The sequence below is a fragment of the Molossus molossus genome, unplaced genomic scaffold (genome assembly GCF_014108415.1).
Source record: "Molossus molossus isolate mMolMol1 unplaced genomic scaffold, mMolMol1.p scaffold_m16_p_19, whole genome shotgun sequence".
Classification (NCBI taxonomy): Eukaryota; Metazoa; Chordata; class Mammalia; order Chiroptera; family Molossidae; genus Molossus; species Molossus molossus.
This window is the reverse complement of record NW_023425354.1, coordinates 22,144,174-22,156,448: the sequence shown is the minus strand read 5'-3', so window position 1 is coordinate 22,156,448 and position 12,275 is coordinate 22,144,174. Positions and strand designations below refer to the sequence as shown.

The following is a 12,275-nucleotide window of genomic DNA, read 5'->3' as shown; positions in this document are numbered from 1 at the left end:
AAGAGCGCCGCTATGACCCTGAGGGTAACTGACTTCCGGGAGGCAGAGTCCTTCCCACCTCTCTGCAGTCAGAGTTCATTGGGGACACTGCAGTGAGGGTCGGAACTGGGGTGGGACATCGCCTGAGGTTGTCCCCAGGCAGGCAAGAATGTGGATCATCACCTGTCTGAGTAAAATGGTCATTGTCAGCCTACCGTATTAATGAAAGGCTGAAGTTACAGTGTGTTATTTCATTTTTAAAAATAAGTAAAAAGGAGAAAACACAAAAGAGAAAAATCAGAGGTTATATTTTCTTATCCCTAACTTTATTTTGCAAGTAGAGCCTATGTTAGATCATTCTGATGTAATTAGAAATTAAGATGTGAGAAGGGAGAGAGAGAGGGAGAGGGAGGGACAGTTTCCAGAGTGGAACCCTCTTTGGTGGGCGTTGTCAGGAGCCCTCCTGCTAAAGACCTCATTACTTCGGCTGCTTCGATTTTGGAGGAGTTAAGAGATGCCCACTGACACACTGCTAAGGTCTAAGGCTCGCTGGGTGAGTAGGTGAGGAGAAGGCATGTCGGGCCCTCACTATCTTTGGCATGTGTCAGAATCCTGAGTCTTTTTTTTTTTTATCCTCACCTGAGGACGTTTTTCGATATTTTGTTCAGATAGAGTGGGAGGGAGGGAGAGAGAGAGAAACATCAACGCAAAAGGGACACACCAAGTGATTGCCACCCGCACAACCCAACCAGGGCCGGGGACAAACTGCAACCGAGGTACGTGCCCTTAGCGGGAACCGAACCCAGGTCTCTCCGGACTGCAGGCCGACGCTCTAACCGCTGAGCCAAACCGGCCAGGGCCAGAATCCTGAACTTTTAATTAACAAGACTAGAATGAAGGAATAAACACCTTTTAAATATTTTGTCCCCAAATACTTCTTAGCTATGAATAAATCATAAGGTATTGAAACCACTAGTTTGGATGTAACCATCTATGTAGCAACCGGCTTAGAACATCCAGCAACTAGTCCAGCACCTGGCATGTGTAGGGACTGAATAAATATTCAATAATGAATGAAAGCTGTCATTGGCAATTTGAAGAAGCAATCGGATACCCTGGCTGGTTTGGCTCAGCAGTTGGAGCATCAGCCTGCAGACCAAAGGGCCTTTGGTTCAATTCCTGGTGAAGAGCACATACCTGAGTTGCAGGTTTAATTCCCAGCCCCGGTCAGAGTCATGCAGGAGGCAACCAAAGGATGTGTCTCGCTCACATATCAATGTTCCTCTCTCTTTACTTCCCTCCATCCCACTCTCTCTAAAAATCAGTGGGAAAATATCCTCTGGTGAGGATTAACAAAAAAAAGAAGAAAGAAAGAAATATGGGCTTTTGTGTAAGACAGACTGGATTCTAATGTTTATGCAACCACTTTTGACTGTGACTTGGTATGATCAGTATTATTTCAGTGGTCCGTACTTCCTTTTCTCATCCACAAGCAAGGACAGTGGTTTATATATCTCAGGATTGTTTTGAGACTTGGATAAAATAAGGGGTGTAAAACCCTGACAACATGGCTGGCTCATGGTGAGTGACTAACAGATGCCCGATCCCCTCCTTCCTTGTTCTGTACTGTAGCTATTTGAATGACATTTGCGCAGCTGCACCTAGAAACCGGCAGCCACAACCTACACTTATGCCACTTCCTGGCCAGTCTGAAGCCCTGTGGCAGGAGCAGAGAGGTCACGTTGCTGGGAGCCTGAGACAGCTTGCTCTGGGTTTTCTATAAATATCTAGGATGGGCGTAGCCATGAGAAGCGCTGTGTGAACAGCCGTCCTTGGAAGGGAAGGCCAGCCAGCTGGCTGAGGTTATTCGGACCGGCAAAGCCCACTGAGATGAATGAAATGTCTGATCCGAACAGCCGGCATCAAACTCTTTTCCCCACTTAACGGACGGCAGGTATAACTGAGGCAGGAATTGTGTCTGTAGCATCACACTGGGATAACAGAAACCAATCTTCTGAGACCGGGGAAAGTTCTTTGGAAATTCATCCCCTTTCTGGGGCTGTACTTTTTATCTAGCCAGATGTGGAATTCTCTCTGCCTTCAGGATCTTTCATTTAAATGTATCAACAATACTAAGGGTTTTTTTGTTTGTTTTTTCTCACCCGAGGACATTTTTCCACTCTTTGTTCAGATAGAGTGGGAGGGAGGGAGAGGAAGAGAGAGAGAGAAACATCGATGTGAAGGGACACATAGAGGGGCTGCCACCCACACGACCAACCAGGGCCGGGGACAAACTGCAACCAAGGCAGTGCCCCCAGCAGGAACCGAACCCGGGTCTCTCTGGACCGCAGGCTGACGCTCTAACCGCTGAGCCAAACCAGCCAGGGCAGTACTAAGGTTGGTTGCTGTGCTAGTGTGCTAAGGCTGCCATGACAAAGTAGCCCAGACTGGGTGGCCTATGCCACCAAACTTTGTTTTCTCACAGTTCCGAAGGCCAGAAGTCCAACATCGAGATGCATCAGGATTGGTTTCTGGTGAGGCATCTCTTCCTGGGATGTAGACAGCTACCTTCTCACTGTGTCCTCACATGACCTCTTCTCTTCCAGTTTATGGGGGGAGACAGAGAGAGAGGGAGAGAGAGACAGAGAGGAGAGAGATCGCTTCCTCTTCTTACAAGGACACTGGTCATTGTACCAGGGCCTCACCTCCATGACCTCGTGTAACCCTAATTACCTCCCCCAGAGGCCCTGTCTCCAAATGTAACCACAGTAGAGGTTAGGGCTTCAATGCATGAATTAAAGAGGGTCGGGGCACAATTCAGTCCTTAACAGTTACTTTCCGTAAGATCCTTAGCACCCTCCTTTTCTTCCTGCAGTAATCTCCATTACAGCGCAGCATGTATTCTTCATTCCTGTGCATTTACCAAGTTTTATGCAAATTGCAAGAAGTAACTCAAATCAGCGCCTTTTCCCTGAGGCCTAATCTTCAGGGGAGGAAACAGCTGAAGGGAAGGGGCCTGTAGCAGACAGAACAAGGGCTCCCCAATGGTGTCCTCGTGCTAATCCCTAGAACCTTCGAATACGTTAGGTTATGTGGTGGTCAAGGGCATGAAGGCTGCAGGTGGAACTAAGGTTGGTACCCAGCTGACCTTGAAGAGGGAGCGCAGTCCAGATCACCTGGTGGGTCCAGTCTAATCACACGCCGCCTGAAGCGTGGAAGGCAGGCCGAGGAAGAGTCAGAAAGAGACGCGACAGTGACGGCAGGGTCAGAGACATGCTGCGGTGCTGGCTTTGAAGACGGGGCGACAAGCCGGGGAATGGGGGTGTCCCGGCCGGTACCTTCCTTGTAGCCAGCTGAGACCCATGCCGGACTTCTGAGCTCCAGAGCTGTAAGCCAGTAAATGTGTGTGTTTTTAACGCACTAAGTTTGTGATAGCTCGTTACTACGCCAATGGAAACCTGATACAGGGAGTTAGAGGTGGAGGGGAGAGGGGATGGTTGTGGTGGGCGAGAACATGTCAGGTGAGGAGCTAGGGGACTTCCACATGCTGTCTCTTCGCGCAGTGTTGAGGCCGGTGCTACATGTTTTCTAGATCTGAGACTCAGCGTTTAAGTGACTTTCCCAGAGACACACAGGTAACCAGGTTCGTAAGTACATGGGCCATCTGGAATTTCAGGCCTGCATGGTCCGTGCGAAAGGATAACGACCCTGGTCTGCGTCCAAGCCCTGGCTCTGTACCGTGTGAGACGGGGCACTAGCCTCCGTTTCTTCTGTTGTAAAAAGTGTAGAAAAAATAAGGTTCGTGAGATTGGTACACGAAGCAACTTGGAAAATCGGCATCGAAGAACATTTGAAAGTACAAAATGTGTATCTGATGTCAAGTCTTCCCCAGCTGCCACCTACCTGGGCACCCACATGAAATGAATGAATGACCTAGGGTATTGAGGGGGCTAGAGAGGTTGGGTCACACCTGGACTTGGTGACGTAGCCTCAGCGTTAACCAGGCGCATACCTCTGTGAAAACCCCCGCCCTTCTGTGAGGCCGCAGGGGCTTATGAACGTGGCTTTGGTGCCTTCTGAATCATTTCAGAGGCTGGAAATCCCAGGGTCCTCAGTAACGGGATTAGGGGAGGGTGGGTGCCCAGCCAGGCCGCTTGCCACCATGTCACTCGTCTTCGGTAGAGTTTTATGCTCCAGTAGTTAACACAAGTTTTGTTTATCTAACACGAGTATTTATCTGATGGAAATAATTAGACTTAAAGTCAAGTAAACGCTAGTCAGAATTGTTTGAATTATTCATTACCTACCATCAAAGGTATGAATAGACCTTTTCAGGTTAGTTGGACCTGAGCTGATTCGCGGAGAGGGAGCTGGTAGTCCTAGCTATTTGGTGACATTTAGACTCTTTAAATAGATCAGACTTTTTTTCCTGATATAGTTGAGTTTCTAGACTCATACTTTTGAATCATTCAGGGCAAGTCCACTGCGCTGTCATATCTAAAATAATCCAATTAGCTTGGCTTATAAAGTCTAGCACTTTTGAGCATTTTTTTTTTTTTTTTTTGCTCAGTAGTGTAACAGTAGTAAATGTCAGTGGAAGGTCTAAGGATCCACTTTCTGTGAGCCTGACACTGAGCTGTGCAGGTGAGCAGGGCACGCCCCTGCCCTCCGGCAGCGGACAGCCCAGCGGACCGGGGAGGCCGAGGGGACTCGCTGCCCGGGCTGAGGTGGGCTGAGGAAGCAGGCGGCCCACACACCTTTTCGTCATACTTCTTCCAGTTCTTCTGAATTCCATGGCAAGTGCTTTAAAATGCTTTGGGCTTGTAATTTCTGATCATTGAAGTAATTAGTCAATACACCTTTAAGTTTTTCATCTTGTAAAGCGGAAGACCCTTTTCGGATGGTCATTGAATCCACCCCCAGCCCTCCATGCACATCGTGGAAACCAAGAGCCTCGGAGAGGAGCCTAATAGCACATGGTTAAGTTCTGAGAAGGGTAAGCTCCCGCAGTCAGACTTGCATCAGATCCAGGCTCGCACTTACTCGTCGTATGGCCTGACGTAAGTTGACTTGTCACTCTCGGTGGTCATTCCCTCATGTAGAAAATGAGGATGGTGGGTATAGCTCTTTCTCTTCTTCAGCATATACGAAGGTTGTGAGACACGGTTAGGTCCACGTACTCACAAGTCCAAGGTGGCATCACTGGGGACGATCGCACGGAAAGTTCACAGAACTAGAAAACCTGATGGCACGGTCAGTTTTTATCCCATCATTCTTTTTTTGTTTGTTTTAATCCTCACCTGAGGACACTTTTTGCATTCATAGAGCGAGAGGGAGAGAGGGAGGAAGGGAGAGAGAAACAGTGATGCACGAGAGACACATCGAGTGGTTGCCACTCACGCAATCCCAACCGGGGCCGGGGACAAACTGCAACCGAGGTGCGTGCCCTTAGCGGGAACCGAACCTGGGTCTCTCCAGACCTCGAGCTGACACTCCAACCGCTGAGCCAAACCGGCCAGGGCCACCCCATCATTCTTAACTGTAATGAAGGTTTCTACCGGGTAGCTGTCCAGTGGCCTTTGCACTTGCCCGTGATGGAGTCTGTGATGCTGAGGAAATAGCTCACAGCTTTAGAGATGGCCTCACCGGGAGCCCCTCCGAGCCCCTTCCAGCTCTGTGATTTCTAGGCTGTGCAAGTCCTTCTAATGCAGCGCATATAGTTACATTTTTATATTTTTAGTGTAGTCAGCTTAACTTCAGTGGAAAAAGAATATTAGAGTAAGTATAAAGTTAGTTGAAAATTTATGCTTCAAATAATTGTAGTTTTCTTAAGATTTCAAATTTGGTAATTAACAAAAATAACATGGAGTCAGATGTTTATTCAACTTATTTTATTGACTAAATTAAGCGAAAGCCCTGTGGCTTGTATTGTAATTCTCACTCTTTTAATAAGCACATTAAAAATTAAAGTAGCTTCTATATTTCATGCACTTCTACTTATAAGTGGGACTCTAGTGTGGAAACTTTGGCAATGGTCTCGCCAAACATGTTTCTAATTAAATTTAGTTTCTTTAATCTATACTCTGGCAGAGTATTTTGATTATTGGTATATATCGAAAGTAGCATGGAAATATACATCTGTTGCCTTAGACAGAAAAAAGCTCTTTGGAAAGTAAGAGTCAGGCTTCATCTTGAAATGCTCTCTCGCCTGACAGTGATTTAGAGTGACATTATCTTCTGTAAAGAATCGCTGCCTTTCGGCGTCTTAAAGCTCACATACCAGTCGGCGCAGGGGTCCTGGCTGATGGATGGCTTACTTTTCCTTGGGATGGTGCTTTTGAGACCTCAGCACCTTCCAGCTCATGGCTGCACCGGGGCCTCGCGCCTCAGTGTCCTCCGTATTCAGTTCGTGGACTGGAGCTTCTTAAAAACCGTTGGCCCGCAAGGCACAGACGTCAGTTCTTTCCTGGCGGGGGTAGGAATGGTCACATGCTCACATCAGGATGCAGTGGGAGCTGGGAAAGGTAGTCTCCGCCTGGGCAGCTGCCTCCTGGCTCCAACTACAGTATGTAACAAGTGTACCGATAGCAACATTTATGTAATCATTTATTAGTGTAACAGTCCAGTGGGTAGGTGTCATGTCAATAGGACATGTTCTTTCAGACCTCCTTTTGTTTTACTGTATCATGATCGAAAACAGCAGCAATTGTTAAGAGTTACCCAGAGCTATAGTCTGAGACTATCCTACAGTTTTTTAAAATTTATCTTCATTATTAAAAGCATTACAGAGCCTCCCACCCCACTGATACCCTCCACCTTACCCCTACCCACCCTGCCTTCACTGCACTGTGGTCTGTGTCCATTGGTTATGCATACAGGCATATTACTCCTTTGTTTAATCTCTCCTCGCCCCCTGCCCCCTCGTCTCTGAGGTTTGTCAGTCTGTTCCCCACTTCCATGTCTCTGGATCTAGCTTGTTCATCAATTTGATTTGTTTATTAGATTCCACAAATACGTGAGATCACGTGCTACTTTCTTTCTTTGAAAAAGTAATTGCATCAGCTTTGGACCTGGGAAAGTTTGGGCTTTATACAAAATCTCAAACAGTCTAAGCCTCTGTATATTATTTGAAAAAATATAATTGATATTTTCATATCTTTTTAGTATTTTTCTTTAAATTTTTCTAGTTTTGCAAGTCTAGTGAGATAGCCATTTTTTTTACATTATTATACAGAAGTAGTGTTCTACTGTAACTTTAGATTGTTGTAATATCATTTGCTATCTGAGATCTAAAGATTTTTAAATGAAGGTCATGTGCCACCTAACGTTTTGGTCACTGCCAAACCACATATATGACAGTGGTCCCTTAAGATTATAATGGAGCTAAAACATGCCTGTTGCCTAGTGACGTGGCCGTTGTGATGCTGGGCACAACACATTACTCCCATGTTCGTTGTGATGCTGGTGTAAAATGTTACTGGTTTGCGTATTTACTGTGGCATGCTTTATATCATTATTTTAGAGCTTACTCTTTCTACTTCCAGAAAAGTAAGTTTGCTGTAAAACAGAGCTATGCCTCTCCAGCAGCAGCCAGTGTCCCGTGTTTACCCTGTCTGCTGATGGCATCCTTTTCTCCGTGCGTGGTGTCCTCTCCTGTACGGGTGTCAGCCCAGGAGCAGTGGGTGGTGCCCGGCAGCCTAGGTGTGCAGTGGGCCGCACCCTGCAGGTGTAAGCGCACTAGGGTGTCCGCACAGCGACAGGATCGCCTGGCGACGCCTCTCTCGGAGCGTAGCCCCGAAGGTGGGCAGTGCATGACTGCAACTGGTTGTTTAAAATTTCAAAAGAGATCTTATGTATTTTTTATAGCAAGTTCCATAAATATATAATAAAAATAAAATTTGTTTTCAAAACTGTAAAGATTTGGATGGGATCCTGCTGCTATTTGATCGGGGCTGCGCTGGATTTTCAAATTCTTAACTACAGAATGCTCCAAGTGTTCTGAGAAACGTTCATTTTTATTTTAGTGGTATATTTCCAAAACTTCGTAAGAGGGAAGTCTTTATATATCAGTGGGAACAACTGCCTGTAATTTTCTCTTAAACAAGTTTGGAATGGATACTTCATATTACGAAACAATCGTCCTTCCCATAACCAGTGTCTGACAAGACGACATGCTGCCTCATGGTTTGGTGACTCTTTTAGAATTTTATTGTCATGATTCACTTTTTGTTTTTACCTGCTAATGTGTTTTAAATTGGGATTATTTTTAAGTATAAATCTTTTATTGTCATTTGTAATTGCAGTTTATGGCCAGTTGTAAAATTTTCTAGTGTTTCCAAGTTACTGGTGGCAGAATCAGATTGATTTAACACATATTTACTTATCTGTTCTCGTTTCCTAGTTCACTTGAATGTTATATACTTAAGATAATCCCCACCCCCCAACCCTGGCCGGTGGCTCAGTGGATTGGAGTGTCTTCCTGTACATGAAGAGGTTTAGGATTCGATTCCCAGTAAAGGGCACATACTTGGGTTGCAGGTTCGATCCCCAGCCAGGTGCATGCAGGAGGCAACCAATCGATGTGTCTTTCTCACGTTGATGTTTCTCTCCCTCCCCCCTCCCTCCCACTCTATCTAAAAATACCCTCAGGTGAGGATTCAAAAGGAAAAAAAATGTACAGAAATGCGTATTGTGAACACAAGATTAATCAACTAATATTTTATGTCATTGTTTTTGTATTTGGAGTAATATCAGTGTTACTTAATGAAGTACTTAATGAAGGTCACTGGCAAGGATGCCTTTCTGGTGGAATTTCTAATGTTCATTGTTCAGAGTCTCTAACTACATTTTTTTCCTAGACATTTTGCTTTTGATTATTTTAACTGATTAATTTAATGGAATGCTTCTATATGGACAGCTATAATATTTCAAGCATGAGAATATCTTTTAAAATCAGATAGGAACAGCCCTGGCTGGTTTGGCTCAGCAGTTAGAGCGTCGGCTTGTGGTTCAGAGAGACCCGGGTTCGGTTCCTGCTAAGGGCATGTACCTCGGTTGCAGTTTGTCCCCGGCCCTGGTTGGGTCATGTGGGTGGCAGCCACTTGATGTGTCCCTTTCACATTGATGTTTCTCTTCTCTCTCCTTCCCACTCTATCCGAACAAAAAATGGAAAAATGTCCTCCGGTGAGGATTTAAAAAAAAAAAAATCAGATAGGAACACCTGCACCTGGATTTACCCCTCTGGTAACTGCTCCTGTTTTTTGTCCTCCCCACCCTCCCCAATTAGGGAACATTGTAGGGGAGGGAGGATTTAGAGTGATTTAAAGTCTCTTCTTTGGAATAATGTGTTGTAAGTGTGCTGATAAACATTAAAGTATAGATATCGAGGTTTTAAACTTAGCAAAACTGTCTCATAAGGCTTTTTTCTTTCGTTCCAAGCATGTGCCTGGAGAGGACGGTGCATCCACCTCGCACCTCTGCAGCATCCACTGCTTGCGGTACACTCGTTACTATGTATTTAAAACCACTTTCCATTTAGGCAGCTTCCCCGCTTAATAAAGGCCTTGAAATGAAGTTAACCTGTGCTGAACCGACTGCTTTTGTGTTCAGCCTTCATAATCAGAAATTCCATTAGGCCGTTTTAGGGATAATAGTCATGTGGATTACTGTCAAGAGGATAAGGATTCTTTGTACCACTTAACCATGCTCTGCGGTTTTGAAACTGAAGATGTCTGGGCCTTACCACCTTCACCTGACTCTTGAACAACTTAAACTTTTACTCAGTCTTGAACCTGTCAGTGATCTTCCATGGACAGATGCATTTTTTAAATGTTTTTATTGATTTTTAGAGTGTGAGGAAGGGAGAGAGAGATAGAAACGTCGATGTGAGGGAGATACATTCATCGGCTGCCTCCTGCACGCCCCCTGCTGGGGATGGAGCCCACAACCCGGGCACGTGCCCTGACCAGGAATCGAACTGGGACCTCTCAGTCCACGGTGTGGCTCAATCCACTGAGCCACACCGGCCAGGCGGAAAGATGCATTTTTAATATGTAAACAGACAAGTTGAATAGTTTGTATAGGGAGATATGGATAGAATTTAGAGTATGGGGTTGAAAACAAACCGAATGCAGTGATGTCAGTGATGGTGGCCGACAGCCAGTAAAGCGTTTTGTGACCATTCCCACATTGTGTTCCAGAGAACACTAGCCCCGTGTGCTCATGGGGCACACTACTTTGAGAACTATTGCCTACTCTTGGAGAGTCAGAGAACACAGTCGTATATTTAAGGTTCTGGGAAATCCTAGAGTAAAGAATCCTACCTACCTATGTTTAACCTAGTGTGTCTCAAACTTATTTGATCATAAAATTCTTTTCTTCACATAACATTTGTTAAAGACCCTTGGAACACACTTTGGAAAATGGGATCCTGTAATGTAGGCGATACTTTCAGATCCAGCATCATATTTGATTCTCAAAAGCGCCAGCCCTCAGAAGGACTTGCTGTAAGACCGGAGGCTGACTTTGAGGTCGAGTTGGAGAGGACAGGGCTGGGGAAGCCGATCTGGGATGGCTGGGGGCAGTGGGTAAACCAGGGCCAGAAGGAACATCCAAGGGAAAGAAATAGACCATCCTACTTCCAGAAGCTGTCTGCCCAGCACCCAGGCTCTGGGCAGAGAGCGGGGCGTTCAGGAGACCCATCCAGCCGCAGGCGGGTGTTGGTTACTAGTTCTGAGAAATGCCGTCCACCAGGTAGGGGCACACTCTGTTATGTTTCCCCACTACCCGAATGTGCCCTGTGGCTTATGTTCGTCCTTCCCTACCTCTGCTTGTGATCTTCCCTGAAATGCCCAGTCCTTTATTCTGAGAACATGTTAGGCACCGTAAATGCAGAGGAAAGGTAAGTTCCCGCCCTCAAGGAGCTTCATTGCGGTAAGTAGACCTAAAAATAAACAGGCCTGTATCCTATCGCATATAAGGGATAAGGCCATGGGCACAGATCGGAGGAATCTAGAGGAGGATTTGTTTTTTTAGTTTGTAAACTAGATTGACACACTGGGGGAAGAAGAAAGCAGTGCTGCAGCCGGTGAAAACCAAGCAATTCTCCACGATGGAGCATGTATTGGAGCTAGAGGCCCGGCTGGCGCTGGGTTTTTAGCAAGGGGGCCTCAGCGTATGAGTTGTCATCAGAGGAGTCTCTTGGCTGGAGTGGAGCATGAGCTAGCAAAGAGCTAGAACAGAGGCAGAAAGACACAAGCGTCACAGCAGCCAGGGCAATAGCATCGTCCAGGAGAGGGAGGAAGAGTCCAGAGATGCTACCACAGTCCCAGAGCTTGCGGACTGGTGAGCGTCGGGTCAGGAGCGGTGCGGAAGCCAAGATGAATCACTCTCCTGCCTTGCTTGTTACCAAAGGAGAGAAACAGACATGGTTTTCATTGAACCTTAAAACACAGCCAAGATTTAGGGAAAAGATTGGATTGGGTTCCAACTGCTCCTGTCACCGGGGCCACAGTGCGCTAGGGGAAGTCCTTGCATGGACGGGTGGGGCAGGCTTCCGACGGTCACTGTGTCCCTTGTTCTTCTCAAGTCACGTGACACAGACCACGTCCTGGACCCATCCCGTGGTGAGCGCGCTGAGCCTGTCCTGCTCCGAGGAGGACGAGGGCTGCTCCAGAGAACTCCCTGACCCCAAGAGCTGACGGCTGGCTCTAGGAAGCTGAGCACGTGGTCGTGCAGCGTCTCGGTCCACACGGATGGCCCCGGAGCGCCAAGGTCCGAACGAGGAGCAAACGCACACGACGTATTGAAGGTGTGAAATGGAGACCCTGGCTTTGGGCTATTTTCGTGAAACTTTTTGCTGTAACCGTATATTTTTACAAGATCAATTGCCACTACAGTAGTTCTTTGAGACGAATCTAGTCCAATTTGTTTGGAAATCACATATAATTAGATTTTTATATTATGTATACCTTTTATATATAATTAGATCTTTATAATTTTATATACAGTTCTTTGTGGAGTGTCTGATAACAATGAGTTCTATAATTGACACATAAGCAAATGATGTGAATATCAGTGAAACTTCATTTCTTTGGTAACTCACTAACCTTTTATATTGGTATCTTGGGAAAGGGATTTCAGCAAGCTCTTGGGTTTTGTTTTGTTTTGTGTTTTTAAAGATCACAGACAACTCTCACAGGCTACCGGATACAGCCTACGTTTGTATGGGGCTTTCTCATTTACATACTGCTTTTCTGCCCTGTTTCCTTGAACCAGCCAACACGCCTCTGAGGCAG

General features: G+C 46.1%; 1 protein-coding gene across 2 annotated transcripts in view; it reads left to right on the top strand.

Annotated features, from left to right (window-relative positions):
* STXBP4 (syntaxin binding protein 4) overlaps positions 1–11,883 on the top strand; it is a 161,184-nt gene extending 149,301 nt beyond the window's left edge. For both annotated transcript variants that reach the window (XM_036269480.1, XM_036269479.1), the window contains exon 18: positions 11,567–11,883. In XM_036269480.1, coding sequence (XP_036125373.1) covers positions 11,567–11,678 — 112 coding nt within the window. In that variant the 3' untranslated portion in view covers positions 11,679–11,883. The remainder of the gene's footprint in view (positions 1–11,566) is intronic.
* The last annotated feature ends 392 nt before the right edge of the window (positions 11,884–12,275 follow it).